We start from the raw sequence: 21251 nt of genomic DNA, 5'->3' as shown, positions 1-21251 counted from the left end.
AGAGTATCTATTAGCCAAATGTGGTGACACATGCCTTTATCCTAGCACTTGGAGGCAGAAGCAGGCGGATCTCTGTGAGTTCAAGACCAACCTGGTCTACATAGTTCCAGGATAGCCAGGGCTATTAACACAGAGAAATCCTGTTTAGAAAAGCAAACAAACAAAAAAGAGTACATACTATGTGAATACTTCTCCAGAAAACATTTTTCTCCCACAGTGTTACTGAAAGGTTCTCTGACTTTTTACAAAATTATTTCTCCATGAGAAACTGAGGCTATCTTTTCTGAGATTGAAGAATGAAAAACAGAGTAGTCTGAAAAACTTTTGAATGTTTTAGGCTGAGATAGGTGAATAATTTGACAATTATAAAGGAAATGATAGAGATGTAAGGGATGTGAATACCCTTTTATTTTTGTCTATTTTTTAAAATATGATCCAAATTGGTGTAGAAAGATTATTTTCAAGTTTCTATTGAATCAGCCTCCTGGTAAGGAGCTTAGGTGTTTAAAAACAAACCTAACAACAACAGCAACAGAAACACTTCTTCCCCTCTGGATTCTGATGTTCCATACTAGAGTTCAGGAACTATAAGGATTCTTTTGATCCACATTTGTTTCTGTGTTGGGCAGGTGTTTGCGAGTAAACCCAAAAGGGCTGGATGAAGAAAGCAAAGATTACCTGTCACTTTACCTGTTATTGGTCAGTTGTCCAAAGAGTGAAGTTCGGGCAAAGTTCAAGTTCTCCATCCTGAATGCCAAGGGAGAAGAAACCAAAGCTATGGGTAAATGACATTTCTCTACTTTCACATCCAGTAACTTCATACACTGATAAGTTGTGGATTTGAGCTGGTCTTTGAGTAACTCTGAGTATGACACTCTTTTTCATTCCAGAGAGTCAGCGAGCTTATAGGTTCGTGCAAGGCAAAGACTGGGGATTCAAAAAATTTATTCGTAGAGATTTTCTCTTGGATGAGGCCAATGGGCTTCTCCCTGATGACAAGCTCACCCTCTTCTGTGAGGTGAGTCCTTTTGCCCTGCTTTGAGACTGGCAATTCCCTGACCTGATGTGTATTGGTAGACTTAATTGTATTGTGTCAAGGATGTGAAATGAGAAAAATCCCCAAGGGGAGTAGTTCTGTACAAATGTTATTTATGTGACTGATTGAACTGCCTTATGATTTCAAGGTTGTTGGGCACCTGGGCTCTCTACTTGTTACTGTTCATAAGAACAAAGATTGTATCTGTCAGTTTTGAGTTGCTTGAGTCAAGATCCTCACTTTTTTTTTTTTTTTTGTGGGTTTTTTCAAATAGTATTTGGAAGGGCTAATACTTCAAGCTGAGCAGTGGCCAGCAACTGCAACTAAGTTTGTGTATCTGTCGCTTAAACTCCCTGATTCCTTCTTGATTGGCATGTGTTGACTGGGTTGCTCTCCTTTTCTGCTCTTTGGACAAGATGGCTCCTTGCAGGAGTTGAGTGTTCATGGTTTGTCTTGCTGGGATCATGAAATAGGAAAGTGAAGGGCCACTTTTTCTAAGGTGAAAGCTGTGGGAACTTGTAGCTTAGAGTGGGAGAGTCAGCTGTCATCAGATAGAAGAGTCAGTGTCTCTTACCAAAGACCTAAGAGCCTTTGGAAAGGCTTAGAAAAATTCCTTGACCCAAGATCCAATTGAAAGGGGCTTATTAAAATGGGTACTGTATATTGTAATGAATCATTTCATGCCATTTTCCATACATTTAGAAATGTAAGAAACAAAAGTTCTATCTGGTAAACTGGAGTATTATTGTCCCTGTATATCTCAGTCAGGAAACTTCTTCCTGAGAGTGAAGCAAATGATTTTGTATTTTCATGAGGCAGAGTGCAGGCAAGCATACCAGTTGCCAGCTAGCTCATCAAATAATAGGTTTGTATTGTGAGTTAATGACTGTTCCAAAGGCATATCACACCTGTGTAGTCCAAGAACTTGTCCTTAGGACTCTTGCCCTTTTGTGAAAAAAGCATGGCCAGCAGTAGCAGGCTTGTGGATTAGAACAAATAATTGCTAATGATTAGAAAACTTTGTACACTGAAAAGGTAAAATTTAGTTTGCATAATAGCCATTCATTCCCTCTCCATTTTAATTGCAGAGTAACTGAACGAAATGATACGGTATAGGCATCTGTATAAATATGTGAAATGTGTCAGTTTTATGTTTAATGAACTTGAAATGTGAATTTCATGGGAGTCCTGCTAGTTGCAGGTCACACTCGCTTGCCTGAGTAGAACAATGAGAATTAACTATATGGCTTTGTTTGGGGTTAGCTGTTACATAAACAGCATCAGTTTCCATCTTTGCCTGTTGCCTATCCTAGGGATTTGTGGGTTGTTCCCCTGCCCCTTTGGTTTTTTAAAAGCAGGTCTTTCTGTAGCCCAGGCTGGCCTCAGGCTCACCCCTATCATCCTGCTTAACCCCCCGGAATGCTGAAGACTTACATTTCAAGAAAAAAAAAAACTTTAAGATAGTGGGAAATTCTAATTTTGTTGGAAATGAAAGCCAGTCTTCAAGCTTCTCCCTAAAGAGAATCTTCTCCAAATATTACCTCTGGCATTTTAGGCAGTACCTTGACTCGTGTTGTAGCATTTTCAAGTCTACAATGGGTCCATCCTTTTCTGGTGTGTTTCTTCCTCTTTCCCCATACTGTTCCAGCTGCTCCGACCCCTGGATTGTGGTCTGTGATTTGGAAACTGTTTGGCCTGCCCTCCCTTGGTTAGGTCTGAGGCTGAGTTCCAGCATTCTCTCTTCACTTCCCCATATGAAATCTCCTAGGAGAAATCCTGTGGTTAAGTTTAGATTTGCCTTACTGACTTAGAAGGGAAGTGAGATGACACGTTGGAAATGGGAGATGTTGCACGGGGAAGCGTCTGCTGGGTTCTGCTGATGCCGAGGTTTCTCGCCATGGAACCAGGTGTGCCATCTGTTCCTCTCACACTTCCCAGTTGGCCACAGGTGCTGAGTGTTGCTTCTCGTACTTGGTCCTGTGCCTAGTGAGACTCGTTCCTGTTCCAAGGCTCTCTGTGGACTTAGTAGCATTCAACACTGCAAGACGGTTGCGTGGGGGTGTGTATTGGATGTGTGGGTTTTTAAAATGTCTGCAATTCATCCAAGTTCTTAGCACTTTTCACAGCTAGACCATTTTCCATGTAAGTCCTCTTCCTTTGACCTGTTTCCCTTGTATCAGTGGAATATTTATAAACAAGTTTATCTTAATTCCTGCTTATATTTTATGTTCTATAGTTTTCCTTATTTTCTATTATTTAGAAATTTTATGAAAGGATATCCACATGGAAATTTAGTTGCAAGCACCCACTGCTTTGCTGCACTGCGCCCTCAGTCTGTGCCCAGATACTTCTTTGCTATCCTAATGTACACTGAATGCAACTGCTTCAGAGATGCTTGGTGACCCAGAGTCACGGGGAGTCTGAAAGGGAAAGACTGAGAACAACGCTTGTGCCTGTTTGGCCTTTATTTCAGTGGTATCATGGCTCCTGAATGTTGGAGATTAGATTGTCAACTGAAAGTACCAGGTGGGTGGTCTTGTATGTAATGTGCCACCCACATGGGGTTCACTTTCAGTTCTCGGGGAGATTTGTCTATTAGGAAATATGGTGATTCTTCCAAGTTGAATTTGCTTAATTAAGATACTTAAATGTTTTTTAAGACTTTCTTGAATCATCCCTTATCACAATCCTTTGAGCTAGGTTAGTTCTGTTTTCTTCATTTCTTGTTACATGAGAGAAGCAGTGCCTCGGGAGGTCAGGTAATTTTTCCTAACATTGTACAGCAAATTAATGTCAAGGCCATGTCAGCTCTCCATTTCCCACTTCTTGTCTGCTGTGCTATACTAAGTGGAGCTGAATGCCATTCACCCAAGAGAGCAAGGGCTCTCCCAAGTTTTCTTAATAGAGAGTATTTACTTTGCTAATGAAAGGGAGAACATAAAAAGCATGTTTAAATTATATTTTTAATTTTCTCCTTAATAATTTGGGCCATAGAAAATCTTTGTGAAAATTTTCAGCTTCTGTTAACCCTTTCCAGTTCCTTATATTGAAAACAAATATCCTTTAGCAGTGAAGGTGCATGTATTCCCCTTCTTTGCCTATGCAGGTAGAAGAGTCCTCTTTGTAAGGCGTCAGTTAAGATGAAATAGGAAACACCAAGCTGGGCGGTGGTGGCTCATGCCTTTAATCCCAGCACTCAGGAGGCAAAGCCAGGCAGATCTCGGTGAATTCAAGGCCAGCCTGGTCTACAGAGCGAGATCCAGGAAAGGCGTAAAGCTACACAGAGAACCCCGGTCTCGAAAAACCCAAAAAAAAAGAAAGAAATAGGAAACACCATATGAAATACCACTTATAAAATATTCAGACATTAGCTTATGCTTTTAAAATGTCCTTTTCATTCTCATGCATAGACTGTTCCTTTAGTTACCTGAGACTATGTATTTTTGCCCAGTTTTAAATAAATATGTCTTCATTTTTTACTTTTTATTAGTGAATTGTTGGTGTGCATTAGTTGTACTGTATGAAACAACCAATATTTGATTGTTCTTGACCTCCAAAGATGTTAGCTTAATATGTAACATCTTTGTAGGTTATAAAACATGTTGATGTAGTAAACCCATCACTCACACTAAGATCTCAGTAACTAGAAGCTAGCCTGTGTGTGCTGTTCCCTTATACTGAATACTTGTCCCTGAACCAAAGAATGAGGCAGTTACTTCACTTTTTTTATATTATTCCCTATCGTTTATGTGCCTGAACAATACCGTCTTAAGATTTACTTGGTTTTGGGCTTTATAAAACTGATATGAGATTTAATGTCATCTTTAGGACCTGCTTTTTTTAAAATATTGTTTATAAGATGTATACTTTATATGTAACCACAGTTAATTTTCAGTGCAGGGGAAGTCTGTTTTATGATTGTATGGTTTGTTCTCTTACTGGCTGACATTCAGGTTGCTGCTAGTCTTTTGCTGTGAATGATGTGCTACACTTTAACCAGTGTGTGGTGTTTCCTTATTTTTTCAGTTTTTAATTGTATAGACACTAAAGTGATTTTCATTGATTTTTCCTTTTATGGAGATGAATATACAAGATTTGACAGTCCTTAGTCTTCCATAGGTACTGAATGTTTCCATGGATTTCCATTTTATGTGGATGAATATACAAGACTTGATAGTCCTTAGTCATTCATGAAATTTCCTTTTTAAATTTTTTTTTAACCTTGTAATTTCTTTTTTTAAGAAAGAGAAGTTGAAGTCAGGCAGCACCTTTAATCCCACACTTAGGAGGCAGAGGCAGGTGGATCTCTGAGTTTGAGGCCAGCCTGGTCTATAGAGTAAGTTCCAGGACAGCCATGACTACACAGAGAAACCCTGTCTCAAAAAACAAAACCAAGAAAGAAAGAGAGAGAGAGAGAGAGAGAGAGAGAGAGAGAGAGAGAGAGAGAGAGAGAGAGAGAGAGAAGTTGACTTTAAAAGTGAGACCCTCCCATAACTTGAAACTTTGGAGATTATACAGCCTTCCTGAGACATTTTCATGCATTCATTTATAAGACGACAGAAATGTCACAGTCACGTCATCTTCACAGCTGCAGTTCTGAATGAGTCTCCATAGTCAACTTTATAGGCATAAAAAATATCTTTTCATTTTTCTCAAAATGGTCTCATTTTAGCATCATCATTTGCAGAGGAAAACAATCCCTCTCTAAGTTAAAAGTTTGGGCTCTGAGGACTCATTTCTGAGTGCCATTTAAAATTTATTTTTAATTAAGCGTATTTAATGTTGGTAAGAGGTGCCAGACATTCAGGGCTCTGGAGATTCCAAGCATCCATATATCTACAGAACAAGCCTGGCTCAGGCACTAAAGGTACATTCTCCTTCCTGCTGTGTTCCTGTCTGTGTCCAGAGAGAAGAATCATCCTACTGAGAGGTGTTGCAGCCTTTGGACCCCACTCATTACCAAGCATGTATCTAGCCAGCAGAAAGTCCACTGGTAACCATAGTTCATTTGAAATTCAGCTTAGTGTTTGCCAATTCATTTTACCCAGTCTACTCAATTGCTATTAAGTGTTAATGATTTTGGGCTCCTGTCAGCCTGGTTTAATTCAAACTAGAAACATAGTGCCAGAAGCTTTCTCCATTCTCTACATTGGCCATCCCTGGAGATTCCTGCCTTTCCCTGTGAGGAAGTTGGATTTAATTGGTCTTTTCCTTTTTTTTTTTTTTTTTTCTTCCCTAAATCAGTATTTAGAACTATAACTGGTAACAGACAACTTTCACTTTTAGTGTTTTAATATTATATCAAAGAGGTGAGGATGCTAATAAGAGAAAATGGTTGAACCAAATTAGAAATCTTACAAAGAACAAGAGAGGATCTCTGTGGGGTGGTTTGTGCTGGGTCTTGGGTTATTAAAATATTGTTATAATCTGTCCCTGATAAATGTGCTCTAATGCTGAGCACATTCATAATTGATTAACTTGACTACCTCCTTGTGTAAGATCATAACAGTTTTAAACAAATGAATAAGTTTCTTGACCTAGTAGTAAATACCTCAGTTTTACACAAAAGAGATTATAGGTCAAGCAGTAACTTTGCCTCTGGGTTTATGACTGCAGCTAAAGGATGACTTGCATCTTGAAGGTCAAAAGAAATCTGGGTCATCAAGGATGTTCTTAAACTGTCTTTCTCATCATACTCTTAGCAGTAGGAGAGCAGGGAGTTAATTCTCAAGGTTTGAGTTCTGCTTAAACTTAATTTTCTTAACATTATGTGCTGTAGGAAATAAAACACAGTAGTTGTTGGGTGCGTGACTGCTTTGCAGGATCTTATTTTTTGTTTAACGGCTAGCATATTTTATAATGTTAATGTGATTTGTAAATCCTTATACTTGGTATCCTAACAGCTGACTTTCACTAACCCATCTAAAAATTTAGGTTGGTTTCTATCTAGGTTGAATTTCAACTAGTTGAAACATGCTACTGAAGCCAGAGTGGGAAGTTGGAGCCTTCCATAGGATTCATTGTCATTCTGTTCCAGGGGTATAAGCAAGCGTACATGTAAGCTGCAGTCAGCCATCTTGAATGTCATTGTCACAGATGACTGAATTCAGGTGTAAAATTTACGCTATACCCACCTAGTTATCCCTACTAAAAGGCCTTCCTACTTCAATCCTTATGGTTAGTGAGCCATCATGTTCATTAATCAAACGTCTCTGAGAAATGCCAGTTACTTACCAAGCCCTGTAGCTATAGAAACTACACTTTATCTGTGTTTCCTGACCTAACTAAAATAAAAGAAATGCTTTTGGGCTTAACTTACTGGATTTCTTTAGAGAGTTTTATATGGTGACTGATAGTTTGGGGGGGGGGGGAGGCCTCCAAAGGAAGTGCCACTATCAGGAGATATGGCCTTGTTGGAGTGTGTATGGTCTTGTTGGAAGAAGTGTGTCACTGTGGAGGTGAGCTTTGAGGTCTCATATATGCTCAAGCCACACCCAGTGAGACAGACCACTTCCTGTTGCCTACAAGATGTAGGGCTCTCAGCTTCTTCTCCAGCACCATGTCTACACTACCATGTCCCATCATGATGATAATGGACTGAACCTCTGACCGCAATTCAATGTTTTCCTTTATAAGAGTTGCTGTGGTCATGGTGTTCTTCACAGCAATAAAACCCTAACTAAGACAGTGACCTCTATAGTAGCTCTTAAGGGGAATACTTGAAATTAAGCATTTATCCCTGGCGGTTTCTCCTTGGTAGCTGTGCTTGGGTTTCCAAGGAGATGGAACTTACTAGAAACTGGAGAAGAACGTGCTCTATGAGGTGGTCATTGTCCTACAGTGTGGTCTAAAAGAAGTGTGATTATAATAAATGGGGAAATTGATCCAAAGGAGAAGGTCTTGATTAGTGGGGGTGGTTTCAAGAAAATATGATACCTAAATCTTCTGGAGCACTGTGGCAGCAGGCCTCTCTCCACCTGCTGGTAACAAAAGCTTTGTTTCTGTCTCCTTATATTCCACAGGTGAGTGTAGTACAAGATTCCGTCAATATTTCTGGGCAGAATACCATGAACATGGTAAAGGTTCCTGAGTGCCGGCTGGCAGATGAATTAGGAGGGCTGTGGGAGAATTCTCGATTCACAGACTGCTGCCTGTGTGTGGCTGGCCAAGAATTCCAGGCTCACAAGGCCATCCTAGCAGGTTGGTATTTATTCATGGTTCACGTTATAATTTTGATGCAATAGGAAAAATCGTGGCTGCAAAATTGTCTTTGGACAACTTCAACTTTTGAACTCTGCCCCTAAATACATTTTTAAATTTATTTTCATTTTAGTGTTTTGAGACAGGGTCCTACTTTGTAGCTTAGGCTGACCTGGAACTTGCTAGGTTAGCCCATACTGTCCTCAAACTTTCAGTCCTAACCTTACCCTCACTCCCAGTGCTAGAATAATAGGCATATGCCTCCATACCTGGACCGTATTTTTATATTCTAAAGAGAGTTCTCATAACCAAAAAGGCTACTTTCCATAAAAATAGCATTTCTGGTTTGTCTCTAGAGTGGACTCTTAGGCTACCGTTTTCAAAGTATAAATGATGGTTATACAAAACTATTCCATATCTTTGCACTTGGAAAATAGCTCCCAGAGTACCTAAGAGCAGGTAGCTCCTAGTTGGGCTTTGAATGCAATGGAGAGGATTCTGGTCAAGGGACTAAGTATTTATCAAGCTGAGACCTCAGTCTCAGATGCTTAAGTTGTATCTTCACTGTAAACATACAAGAAGAATGAGACTATTGCTACTGACCCAGAGGATCAAGTCTTGTTCTCTCAGTTCCTTGATCTTTAAGACAAGAAAGACTCACCAGAGGAGGAACTGAGAGAGGGCTGACTTCATCCTTATAGAAAAGGGGGGGTCATAGCTACATACTGCTCTGCAGAGCACAGAACATGTGAGAGTATTGTGTGACTCTCCAGGTAACATACTTCTTCCCAAGACTCCTCTGTTGAGATGTCTGAGCTCTGTCATTCCAAGGTTCACACTTGAAATGAGCTCAAGCTGTCTCATGGGACAACTTCCCATTCTCTGCTTCACCTCGGTATTATTGTCAATGTTGAAGTGAGCAATTCAGACTAGTGTCTGCCTGTATAGTGAGGCCCTCAACATGCTTCTTTCTTTTCTCCTCCCTCCCTCCCTCCCTCCCTCCCTCCCTCCCTCTCTTCCTTCCTTCCTTCCTTCCTTCCCCCCCACCTCTTTTTCTCTTTTAATGTTTGTTTCTTGCTTGTGTGTGTGGTACAAGCATGTTTTTTCATGTGTATGCAAGTACATTACTGTGTGTATATGTGCAGAGACCAGAAGTTGAATGTCTTCTTTTGTTACTTTCTATCTTACTTTTGAAGTAGTGGTCTCTCAGTGGCACCAGCTCACCATTTTTACTGGACATCCCTCCCATGTCCTCACCCAATGCTGGAGTTAAAGATGTATGCCTGGCTTTTAAGTGGGCACTAGAGATCGAAACAGAGGTCCTCATGCTTTGTACAGTAAGCACTTTATCCACTGACCGTCTCCTCAGCTTCCCCACCCCCACCCCCACCCCCAGTGCATCTTCCTGTAGGTACAGTCAGCTTCCTTCTTTTCCCAACAGTAGATGTTTCAGACTTCTGCCATACCCCCTCTAACCTCCTCCAACTCCTAAATGATGCTTTTGCCCACATTTCCCTCCAAGAGGCCCTTTTGTAGGAACATCTTTGACTGCTGTTTTCTCACCTGCCTTCTCAATGGCAAGGAGGTATCCCTCAACTTCAGAGTGGATTGTTTTGTATACTGCTGCTCTCTGAATCTTGTCCTGCCTTCCTAGAAACCTTGTTTTCTCAGTCTGTGTGCTCTTTCTCCCCACATACTCTGAGCTAAATTTCTTGAAGTAGCATATTCGCTGTCTGCTTCCTTTCCCCACATTGTCCTCAGTTCACCTCCTTGCCAGGAAAGCAATTTTCTAAAGTTACGTGAACTACCTGCTAGTTCCTAAGTTTGAGAGGCTGCAGATCATATACTAGTTGACTCCGTGCTCCAGTTTTCTCCTGGTTGGTTGACTACCTGTTCTTCCTCTTTATGGGGCAGGATAGTAAACCCTGGGCCCCACATGTGCTCAGCAAGCACTTCGTCACCAAGCTCTATCTCCTGGTGCCCTCCCTCCCTCTTCTTCACCTGCTCCTTCAAACGTCTGCCAGCCCTAAGGGGCCCTCTATTCTTGCTGGGAATTCTGGTCCATTGCACCAGCTGCAGTCGCCCCGCCTGCTGCTATGGACCTTCTCTTTGTATTTAAGCACCAGTCCATGAGCACCAAATAGTCTGTAACTCTTCTGAGATAAGACCATTGGGAAAAAATAACCTTCTGAAATTGATGAAAATACTGAGGTTCACGTTTAAAGTCTTAAAAAGTAGGGAGATATTTCTGCTATGTAACCCAGGCTGACCTCACACTCAGAATTCTCCTGCCTTACAAGTGTGCGCCACTATGCCTGGTTTATTTCTAAATTTAAGAAAATTTAAATTTTATATACATTAAGTTATACACACACACACACACACACACACACACACACACACACACACACACGCAGGAGAAGCAGGGGTAAATGGTTCAGAGGGTTAAATAATTTTACCTAGAAAATAGCAGAGGTAAAATGAGTTCTTTCCGATGTAAACTACAGGCTAAAAGTTGTAGGTCTCTGCCCCTTTTTCACCTACCATCTGTCCTTCTACTCTTAGGTACAGGGTTGGGAATTTCAACTTTGACCCCAACCCTTGATTTATTCAGCAACATGAAAAAATTTGAGTTCTTGTATGATTTCTCATGGTTGAAATTAAGTTACTTATTTGTGTGTATGTGTGGTGTTTCATGGGTGTTCATAGAAAGTACATGGACCATAGCACTGTTTCTTAACCTTTTTTCTTCATTCTCATTTCTAAAGAAAAAAACTGAATTCTCTGTGATGAAAGAAAATCAGTGTTAAGGAAGATAATTTTACCAAACAGAAAAGAACTTTGAAGGGCCATAAACTGTTATACTGTCTAAGGCTCTTTCAGGTTTTTTGGGGATGATATCAACTTCACTGAGAACACATAGCTGGAGGAATAGACACTTGCCAGAAATGTTCATCATCAAGCTAGTGCATGCCATTGAGCCTGGCTCTTGACCTTCTTCCTGTGTGGTCTCTCTGGAGATGCCATTCATTGCTGCAGCCAAAAGTCCAGTTATTAGAACACCCTTCTTAGGCCATGGCATACCTTCCATTTGAACTTCAAAGTCTACATAGTATATACCATTGTATATACCATTTGTATATACCATTGTTGTCCAACACAGATTAATAATTTCCTTAAAATGTGGATGATTAAAGTAGAGCCAAAGAAATGTTTTGAAAACGTGTTTTGCTGGGCGGTGGTGGTGCACACCTTTAATCTCAGCACTCGGGAGGCAGAGGCAGGCAGATCATAGGCCAGCCTGGTCTACAGAGTGAGTTCCAGGACAGGCTCCAAAGCTACACAGAAACCCTGTCTCCAAAAAAAAAAAAAAAAAAAAAAAAGAAGAAGAATATGTTTTATAATTCCAATGTGATTTGAGACCAAGAGCATTTCCTTGGAAGTGGGACAGGAAGAACAAAGGTCGTCATAATTACTGGAGTGATGGAGTGGTTCCCGTGTGATAACCTCTTTACTTCCCTCTCACTTTGTAGCTCGGTCTCCAGTTTTCAGTGCCATGTTTGAACACGAAATGGAGGAGAGCAAAAAGGTGTGTAACAGGATGGACACGCGTCTTTGTAACCCGGTGACTACAGTCAGGCCTTTCCCAGTCTGGCAGACTTATTTATTTTCGTAATGATTTTTTTTCTTGCCATGTTATTAAAGTACAGTTTCTTAAACAGACACCTTCTGAGAGCAGATGGGTGGTCTGGGGATGTCCCAGGTGACATGGACTTACTGTTCAGCAGTCATCTCAGTAGTTGGAGTTAAAGATACTAGAAAGCCCAGAGATTCAAAACAAAACACACACACACACACACACACACACACACACACACACGTAGTTGTTTTGTTTTGCTACCGTGTTTGAGAAAATAAAATAAAGGTGTAGTACACAATGATGGGAGGAAGAGCTACGAGAATAACCAATTGTGAGAGAATAGTGAGAGGTATTTTCTATCCGTGTACAGGCTTCTTTCCTCACCAGAACTTAAAACCATGGATATAGTTTAGGAATGTGTTCTGTTGGAATGTTTCTCATTTTCACCTTTTCTGGCATAGAATCGGGTTGAAATTAACGACGTGGAACCTGAAGTTTTTAAGGAAATGATGTGCTTCATTTACACGGGGAAGGCTCCAAACCTTGACAAGATGGCTGATGATTTGCTGGCAGCTGCTGACAAGGTAAGATCAGAGAGAACAGGAAAAGAGTCATAGGACCAGGTGTCAGTTTTGTGATAGGGCTTGTGTACTGTGCCATGGATGAAGTGGGCACACATACAGCTTAATTAGGCAGGGCCGTCTCATTTATACATGTTGCTCCAACACAGTAGTAACCTTTTGGTACTAAAGCTGTCAGGTGTCGTGCTCTGAACGGTAAACTATCAGGGTCACCCTAACATGGAACAGAAGGGTATATTTGATATTCACCCCTCTTCTTACTCTGTCTTGGCTCACGCCTTTAATCCCAGCACTCGGGAGGCAGAGGCAGGCGGATCTCTGTGAGTTCGAGACCAGCCTGGTCTACAAAGCAAGTTCCAGGAAAGGCGCAAAGCTACACAGAGAAACCCTGTCTCGAAAAGCCAAAACAAAGAAGAGTAAACATTCAAGTAATGCTAACATTTGGGTTGTATTTTATAATTTTCAAGATATTTTTTACTTCATTAACTTATTCAAACTTTATAAAAAAGACTATATAGTCTTGGGCCTATAGGCTCAAGGGTAGTTCAGTGGGTAAGAGTGCTTTGCTGCCAAGTCTGAGGATCTGAGTTCAATTCCTGGAACCCACAGGGTGTAGGAACTGATGCCCACACACAAGTCGTCCTCTGACCTCCACACACATGCCCCTCCACACACTAAATAACTAACTAACTAAATAAATAAATGAATAAATAAATAAATGTTTTGAGGGGTTTGTTTTTGTTTTTGTTTTGGTCTATTTTTTTGACCAACACAGGGTTTTTCTGTGTTGCCCTGTGTGGTGGTATTCTAATTGTACTGAAATGTGATTTTGATTGTATGTTAATAAATAAAGTTACCAGGGGGTCAGAGCTATTAGAGCCATAGCAAGAGTGTGGCGGTGGTGGCACACGCCTTTAATCCCATAGGTCTCTGTGTGTTCAGGGATACAGCCAGCATTGGAGACATATGCCTTTAAGACCTGGGGGGCTGTACATACAGACAGTGACAAGGCAGTCACGTGTTTGGGTTTACAACCAATGAGAAGGCAGAACAAAATACTATAAAAAGACGGACAGACAGGATATAGCTCTCTTTCGGGAAGCTGGGACACCGCAGGAGCTCTGAGCTCTGACCTCTCGACTTTCTCTTTTACATTGGTTCTGTGTTTCTTATTTAATAAGACTGTTGGTTACATCTACAGCCCTGGATGTCCTGGAACTCACTCTGTAGATCAGGCTGGCCTTGAACCCACAGAGATCCACCAGCCTTTGCCTCCCAAGTGCTGGGATTAAAGGCGTGCGCCACCACTGCCTGACTTTTTTTTTTTTCCTGTCTTATTTTTTCAAATAAATAATTTTAAAGAAAGAAAATAGTAGCAGACAGTGGTATCACACACCTTTGCAGAGGAAGATTGAGTTTGAGACCAGCCTGGTCTACAGAGCTAGTTCCAAGGCAGGCAAGGCTACACAAAGAAACCCTGTCTTGGAGAGAGAGAGAGAGAGAGAGAGAGAGAGAGAGAGAGAGAGAGAGAGAGAGAGAGATTACTGAACCATTTTCCTGCAGGAGTCCTCAGAATCTAGAACTTCTTAATGTGCATTGGAAGTTTTGTTTTCTTCTCTCTTCCCTCCTCGAGACCTCATGAGAAAGCAGATGCTTGCTGGGAGTGCTACCTCATCCTGTTGTGTCCAAGTCCCAGTACTTTTCTGAGGAAGAAGTGGGTCTAGCTAAGAGCACCAGAGCCTTTCCAGGTTTTGCTCTGAAGAATTTTCTCCTTATACCTCCTCCTTTTGTGTCTGAGGACAAAGGAGGATGCCTAGACTTACAGCAGAGGTTTATCCATAATCAGCACTTTGGAGTATTGCTGAATGTGAGGCATTAGACCCAATCATTGCTTTTGATGAAGATTGGAATAGTAACTATTCTTGTTAACACCTTTCCAGACTTGATTAGTAGTTGGCAACATGAAAACTCTGTACCTTTCTAGTCAACCTCATTTCTGACTAGGAGAAAGTTGGTTTTAATAGATAGTAAGAAAGTATTGTCTTTAAGCTGGGTGAAATTAGCACAGTCCAGTGCTCATCTTTTGTTTATTTTGAAATAGGGATTTGCTCTATAGCCCTGGCTGGCTTTGACCTCACAGTCACCCTGCTTAGTTCCTGAGTACTGGGTTTAGCTATGTGTACCCAAGCCTAGCCCAAACTCATTTTCATAGAGTTGCTATGGTTCTGTCTGACCTGGGTCTGGTTTCCAATGAAGTGGTCACTTGTGCTTATATACCTTATCTTTGAGGTCCTGTGAGAATGATGAGCCCTCGTTTTAGACAGAAACACTGAAACTCAAAGTTATACATCCTTAGAGCCAAAGTTAAAAACTTCTGTGCCTCTCGGTTTTCATTCTCAGCTAAAACGGTGGGGCATGGGCATGGAAATTAGCCTGAATTGCCACGTGAGTGGTGGTTTCAATGAAGCATGTTTCCTTCTGATTTTAAAATAGAAAGCAGTTGAATCCCTATAATGCTATAAATTTATGAATGAGAAGTTGCTGGGCAATGGTGGTACACACCTTTAATCCCCAACACTCGGGAGGCAGAGGCAGGCAAATTTCTGAGTTCAAGGCCAGCCTGGTTTACAGAGTGAGTTCCAGGACAGCCAGGGCTACACAGAGAAACCCTGTCTCAGTAAAAAAGGGGGAGCGGGGGAGATAGCTGACGGTGCATTTTCAAATTCCATTCAGAATTTCCAACTGGGCAGCCTTTGATTCAAGCCTATTTGAAAGCATGCTTTACCTTTACACCTCTCAATGAGTTTAGGAAAACAGTAAAAGGTCTTTCATGGAAGAATCTAAACATCTAGAATTTACCCTGGAGGCTGAAACAGCTTCTTCTGAGCCTTTCCGATCTCCTGGGGACATGTGTAATTAGACCAAAAACAAAACAAAACACGCTGGCCAGGCCTGGGAGACACAATTTCAATCTCCTGAGTAAGTACTGCCATTAGGCAGGGTTTTCAGAAGCATAATTAAGAAAAAAAACTTTGTCCCCCAAGAGACAAGAGTGGCTACTTTTGTCTAATTATGCAGGCGGGCTCAGAGCTATTCACAGCAGAAGTCCCTTTAAAAGAATGTGTAAGGACAGGTAAGAGGAGCAGTCGAAATAGCACTGTAGAAAGACGGGGCACCTACTCGCCTTTCCCACACTCTCATTTCTTGCTTGTCTCCTATCATTCCCTTTTCCATGGAAACTGCTTTCCAGTTACTCAAATGTAAGAAATTAAAGCAGCACCAAAACCAATAAAGCTCCTTTTTGCTGCAGGAGATCACAATACCAGCAGGTATGCCTCCTTGCCTGAAATTCATAATAAAATTGTCTTGGTTTGATTGCCGTGGTTCAGCCTGGAGGGGCATTGTGTCACTGAATTCTGAGGCCTGAGGGTGAAGGATCTGTAGAGAGACTGGAAAACCTCATAGCAAATGCTTCCCCTGTGAAGTAATGAATGGCATTTTGCTTCATGCCTTCTTTATTCCTCAGTAAGTCCGTGCTGTATTAGGGCAAGTAGCAGAGTGGCATCAGCCTAGTCAGACCTTCCGTTTCCAGATGTTTGTGGTGTCTATTTAGAAAATAGAAGTTTGAAACTGGAACCAGGGTTTCTGTTGCTTTGTCCCTTTACCCTGAGAATCTTAATCTCAACCCCAGTAAAATAGGATTTGATTTCTCTTTCCCTATTTCAGAGAAGCCCTTGGTTCACTCTCAGGAACAATGTATGGCAGAGATGCTGGTAAAGGCCACCACAGCTGGCTTTTCGCAGCTTGATAGGTCATTTGGAGAATCTTGCCAGGGTAGTGACACTGCTTAGTAAAAAGAGCTGTGCTTTAGTTCAGTCGGCTCTAAGTAGTGAGACTGCAGAAGTTGTAGTATAATGTTGGCTGGCTAATGCCTCCTTGTCAGGGTGGGTAGTGATTGTTTACGAAAGACAGGTGATACCGGGAGCGCTGGGGTGGGCTCTGCTCTGACTGCCATTTTCTAGCAGGTAGACCTTGGAATTTGATAGATGCCACCCTTACTTCGGTTGTCTTTGTTTCAGGCTTAAACAGCTACCTTCCGAGCAGCTGTGTTTCTAACTGTGGGGTGGCTTTTCCTGCGCTCTGCAATTCTCTTCCCATACCAGCTGGACAGCAGTGCCCCTGAAGAGAGCAACTTCAGTCGTGTCCGCCCTGAGCGACTGCTGCTCTGACGACAGCTCTGCTTGTTTTACAGTATGCCCTGGAGCGCTTGAAGGTCATGTGCGAGGATGCCCTCTGCAGTAACCTCTCGGTGGAGAACGCCGCAGAAATTCTCATCCTGGCTGACCTCCACAGCGCAGATCAACTGAAAACTCAGGCAGTGGATTTCATCAACTAGTGAGTAGCATCTTCAAAGTTCATCTTTGAGAATAATTGGGATAACGAAATAAGAAAGACTTTGAATTAGTGAGTAAAGTGAGCAAGTAGCTTCATTAACCTTTTGGTAGTAAGTAGAGAATTTTCATCTTTCTATTCAGCTCAACAGTGTGAAATGGTTTTGTTTGCAGGGATCGGGTTCTAGTTATGAGTGAAGCCCCTTACTTCCAAACAGCGGTGTAGCTAAGTAGTGATAACTTGCTGGCCTGGAAAAGCTGTGTGCTCCAAATGACAGCAACCTCACTGTAATTTCACTGGGGAAAAAAAAAAGATAGAGCAATTCCAGGAGAATAGAGGTTCATTTTTTTATGAGTTAGTCAAATATGTTTTATAGTCTCTGGTGGGCTCAGGGAATGAGAAGAGATAGATATTAACTGATTGTCAAAGACTATTTTGGAAAGGGAAACAGTCTGCCAGATCGGTTACTTCACTCCAAGTGACAGGTCACCTCACCACAGCACTTTCTAAAGTACTTTGAAGGAGCTAAGACAAGTTATATCTGTAGTCCTTCTTCTCATTGGGACATACTCTATACTCCCTTACCTGATTGGAGGGGAAAAAAAGTCCTAACAACAGCACCTTGGAATTAGGAAGGCTAAGATGTTCAGGTACATGAGTGGACAGTTTTAAAACAGAAAATACCCAAATATGGGAAATATGTCTTCTAGGCCTAGTTACATGGTTGTTTCTAAGGTGTTAGCCTGGGACTGAAGAGAAAGGGAAGGACCAGTAAGCGTCAGCTCTGTACAGGGCTCACTATATGTTGGATATGTGCTTGTTACTTTTTAGAAGGTAACTCAACCATTGAGCAAAAAGTGGTTATTACCTTCTCTTTTCTGACCATCAGATGGGCCCTGGCTGTGATGTGCCTTATGGTTAACAAGACTAGTATGGCAACACCACGTGGGAGCTCAGAGCTGGATATCTAAGGAAGCCCTTGCTCTTTCTCTTGATTAGCATCTGTGAATATAAATATCATCAATGTTGAGTGTGATGAACAGCCCACGTTTTGAGAATGCAGTGCCTCTGAGTCCAAGTTTTGGGGATTAGAAGAGCCATGGCCCAGTCACCAGTCTGCACATTGTCTAGCAAGCACATTCTTCTGCATGTTAAGGGTTCTGTCTGGGTAGTGTTGGTTGCATTAACACCTTCTACACCAAACACTGAAAAAGAAGGCTATCTAGGTAGCTGTTTGGTTCATGTGTACACTCCCTTTGGTAACCTCTCTCTCCACATTTCTCCTAGTCATGCTTCGGATGTCTTGGAGACCTCTGGGTGGAAGTCAATGGTGGTGTCACATCCGCACTTAGTGGCTGAAGCATACCGCTCTCTGGCTTCGGCACAATGCCCTTTCCTGGGGCCCCCACGCAAACGCCTGAAGCAGTCCTAAGATCCTGCCAGTTGTGAGACTCCATTTATTTTCCAGAAGCAGCAGCCACCATTGCTGCCACTGACCACCAGGTAGACAGTGTAATCTGTGGAGCTTTTACTCTGTGTCGGGGAAAGACTGCACCATGACCCAGACTTTAAAACAGCACTAAATAACTTAGGGGAACGGGGGGGAGGGAAGGGCCCAGGACTTGGGGCTACTCAACCTAATGAAAACCCTGTTGCCGTGTCACCGTGTTCCCTGTGGCCTGACCAGGTCTGACACTGGGATGCAGTTTAGGCGCTGGCCCCGAGCACATCCCAGGAGTGGTACTTCGGAGAAACCTGCCTGCATCTGACTGAGCAGAGCACATCGTCAGGTGCTTGGAGCAAAAAGGAAAAAAAAAAAGGACATTTAGTTTTAAGAGAAGGGAAAAGGAAAGAAGAATTTTTTTTCAAAAATCAGTTTGTGGATTCCAGTAGTATTTATGTTGAAAGAAGCAAATTTTAGTCCTTCCAACTGTGCTAAACCTTGGATATTTGTGAAAACTCCTCACTACCATTCAAGTATCCGAAGAGCTCTCTTGTTCGCACTTACTGTTTGCAAGAACAGAGCCCATCCATTTGTCCTCTTAGCGAAAGTGGCACATGAAGGCAGAGGGGAGGAGGCGATTTGATCTGGAAGAGGAGTGTTTTGATGGTAGTGGCTTTTGCAGAATCTTTATTGATGTTGAAAACTGGAAAAAATAATTCATCCAGAATTCATACTGTCTTGACAAGAACTATGGTTCTGTTTTTAGATATCGTGGAAAATGTTTTTTTTTTTTTTTTTTTTTTTGCATTTTTCTCTGATTTTATTTTTTCTTCCCTTCCTCCTCCATTTTTCTAAAAAAAAAAAAGAAGAAACAAATCCAGAAAATACATAAGAGAAAAAGAAATTTTATTATTATTGCTATGTGAAAAAAATGCCAGTCCAGAATGCCCAGCTGTTTGTACCTGACTTGTCGCCTGCATAGGAGCCGTCCTGTCACTTCTGATTGGCCCCTCTTCCAAAGGGGAGACTTCCAAATGTTAATTTTTTCTTTTTGAAAATATAAATAATTACTATTTTGTACTGTGTGGTATCTCTGGTCTTTTGTTTCACTCACCTGGCTTGTCTCATGGGTCTGAGTTTCTTGCTTATGGGGTTTTGAAGGCCTGGTTTGATCTTCATCTTTCAGGGATTAGATCTGAAATGTCCAGGAAGCAGTAGGGATTTATTTATTCTCCATAATCTCAAGTTTCCTTTTGAGCATCTGCCAGTCTTGTCCTCCTTGAGGAGCTGCCAACCATGTCCTGATGAGAGACTGGGACCAGGTCCTACTCTGCCAAGGCAAGCAATTGTAGTGGGCCTTTTCTGCACCCTGTGTGTGTTAATACCTAATCCCCAATCTCATTTCTCCTAACAAAATACAAAAAAAAAAAAAATTCAGAGGACATGAATATGGAGATTAAATAAAGGGAAATTGTTGTCTCTGATGGGTCTTGTCACTGACTGGTGTGTTTCTGGGGAAGCTAGGGTCTTAACTTGCAGTGAGCTCACAGGAATGCATGGGGCTCCCGGCTCCACAGCACTACACTAAAAATACATTGTTTGGCCAAGGTTGCATTATTTAACCTTAGATGGAAACTCGGCCCTTCTCACATTCCATTTCCTTTCTGTGGCTGCTCTTCACAAAGTTTCTGGTTTTCATTGTGTACCTACTGCTGGGCTGGGTATGTATGAGCTAGAGACAGTTTTTTTCATAAGTGGGACTTATTTATTGCATTCTGTGCCCCTTCTCAGTTTCTTCCCAAGTGTGACCTCTGTAAGGAAGTGTCTGGTTCCCTGTGTACTGGCTGCTGACCACTGTTGCTTTGACCCCTGCTTTTCAAATTGGTGCACAGATGTAGTAATCCAGTGGGCACATCTCCTTTGCCCATACTGCCTCTGTGTGTGTTCTACAGCCCTCTTTCTCAGCAGACCTTCGTCTGCAGTGTCCTTTGAAACCCCTCAACTTCTCGATGAGTTTGGTTGGACAGGTGATAGGTAGTGTTGGTCTGTAGCTGGGAAAGGTGAAAATGGAGGTAGGCACATGCCTAAGGTCACACGAGTACTGAGTACCAGATCGTCTAATGTCATATCCTGAAGATTACGTAAGGAGTGGAGGAAGTTCCATTTCTGGAGTGCTTAGGTATAAAATTGGAAGTGAAGCTTGCTTCCTCTGGGAATAGTAAGAACAAAGCTCCAGAAAGGTGCCTCTACTGGCCTGCTCCTCGGAGCTCCCAGCAGGGTGAAGCAGATTTGCTTTCCTGAACTTCACTCACAGCCCTGGGGTTGAGGATGGAGGACTCAGCATGTACGCTCAGGAAGGGAGCTGTCCTGACATCTGGCTTTTGGTAGGATAAAGATCTCTTCTGGAATTTTCCATACTTGTAGAATTTCCAACGTGGACTTCGCTGTGGATTGAAAACTGATGGAATTTCAGGTGTAGATGAAGCTGCTCAATGCTTCTCCTATTATTATATTATTTCTGGCCATGTTTGTTTTGTTTAAAAGATACAGTTGAAGCCATTTGGTTAGGACAACATCAGAGCCTCAGCATACTGTTCATAAACCTCCCACCGCCACCACCTCTTCCCTTAGCTCCCGCACGTCTGAAATTTAATTCAGGTTAACTCCACAGTCTGGGCCGTGTGCCGTCACTGCAGAGCTGCCCGTGCCAGTGGGACAGTTGGAGATGGCAATTCCACAAGGATACGGCTTATTTATCAAAACAGTATTTCAGGCAAGTAGTTCCACAGAACCTTCAGAGTTGCGGTTTTGGGGCCAAAGAGAATATCTGGCCATGTCTCCATCTCCCCACCTCCCTGTGGTCAGCCCCTACCTCATATCTGGCCATCCATGGGGGGGGGTAGGGAGAATTTCCCATTCCCTACGTGGAGATTAAACCTGTCTGTGGTTACCAGGCAG

At 42.1% G+C, this 21251-nt stretch overlaps 1 protein-coding gene across 4 annotated transcripts in view; it reads left to right on the top strand.

Annotated features, from left to right (window-relative positions):
- Positions 1-19373, top strand: part of LOC114692909 (speckle type BTB/POZ protein) — an 83265-nt gene extending 63892 nt beyond the window's left edge. For all 4 annotated transcript variants that reach the window (XM_028868998.2, XM_028868999.2, XM_028868995.2 and 1 more), the window contains 7 exons: positions 630-781; positions 891-1018; positions 8059-8236; positions 11770-11825; positions 12338-12460; positions 16710-16852; positions 18137-19373. In XM_028868998.2, the coding sequence (XP_028724831.1) occupies positions 630-781; positions 891-1018; positions 8059-8236; positions 11770-11825; positions 12338-12460; positions 16710-16852; positions 18137-18281 (925 nt within the window). In that variant the 3' untranslated portion in view covers positions 18282-19373. The remainder of the gene's footprint in view (positions 1-629; positions 782-890; positions 1019-8058; positions 8237-11769; positions 11826-12337; positions 12461-16709; positions 16853-18136) is intronic.
- The last annotated feature ends 1878 nt before the right edge of the window (positions 19374-21251 follow it).

This window comes from Peromyscus leucopus, chromosome 8b (genome assembly GCF_004664715.2).
Source record: "Peromyscus leucopus breed LL Stock chromosome 8b, UCI_PerLeu_2.1, whole genome shotgun sequence".
Taxonomy (NCBI): Eukaryota; Metazoa; Chordata; class Mammalia; order Rodentia; family Cricetidae; genus Peromyscus; species Peromyscus leucopus.
This window is presented reverse-complemented; position numbering and strand designations above follow the sequence as displayed.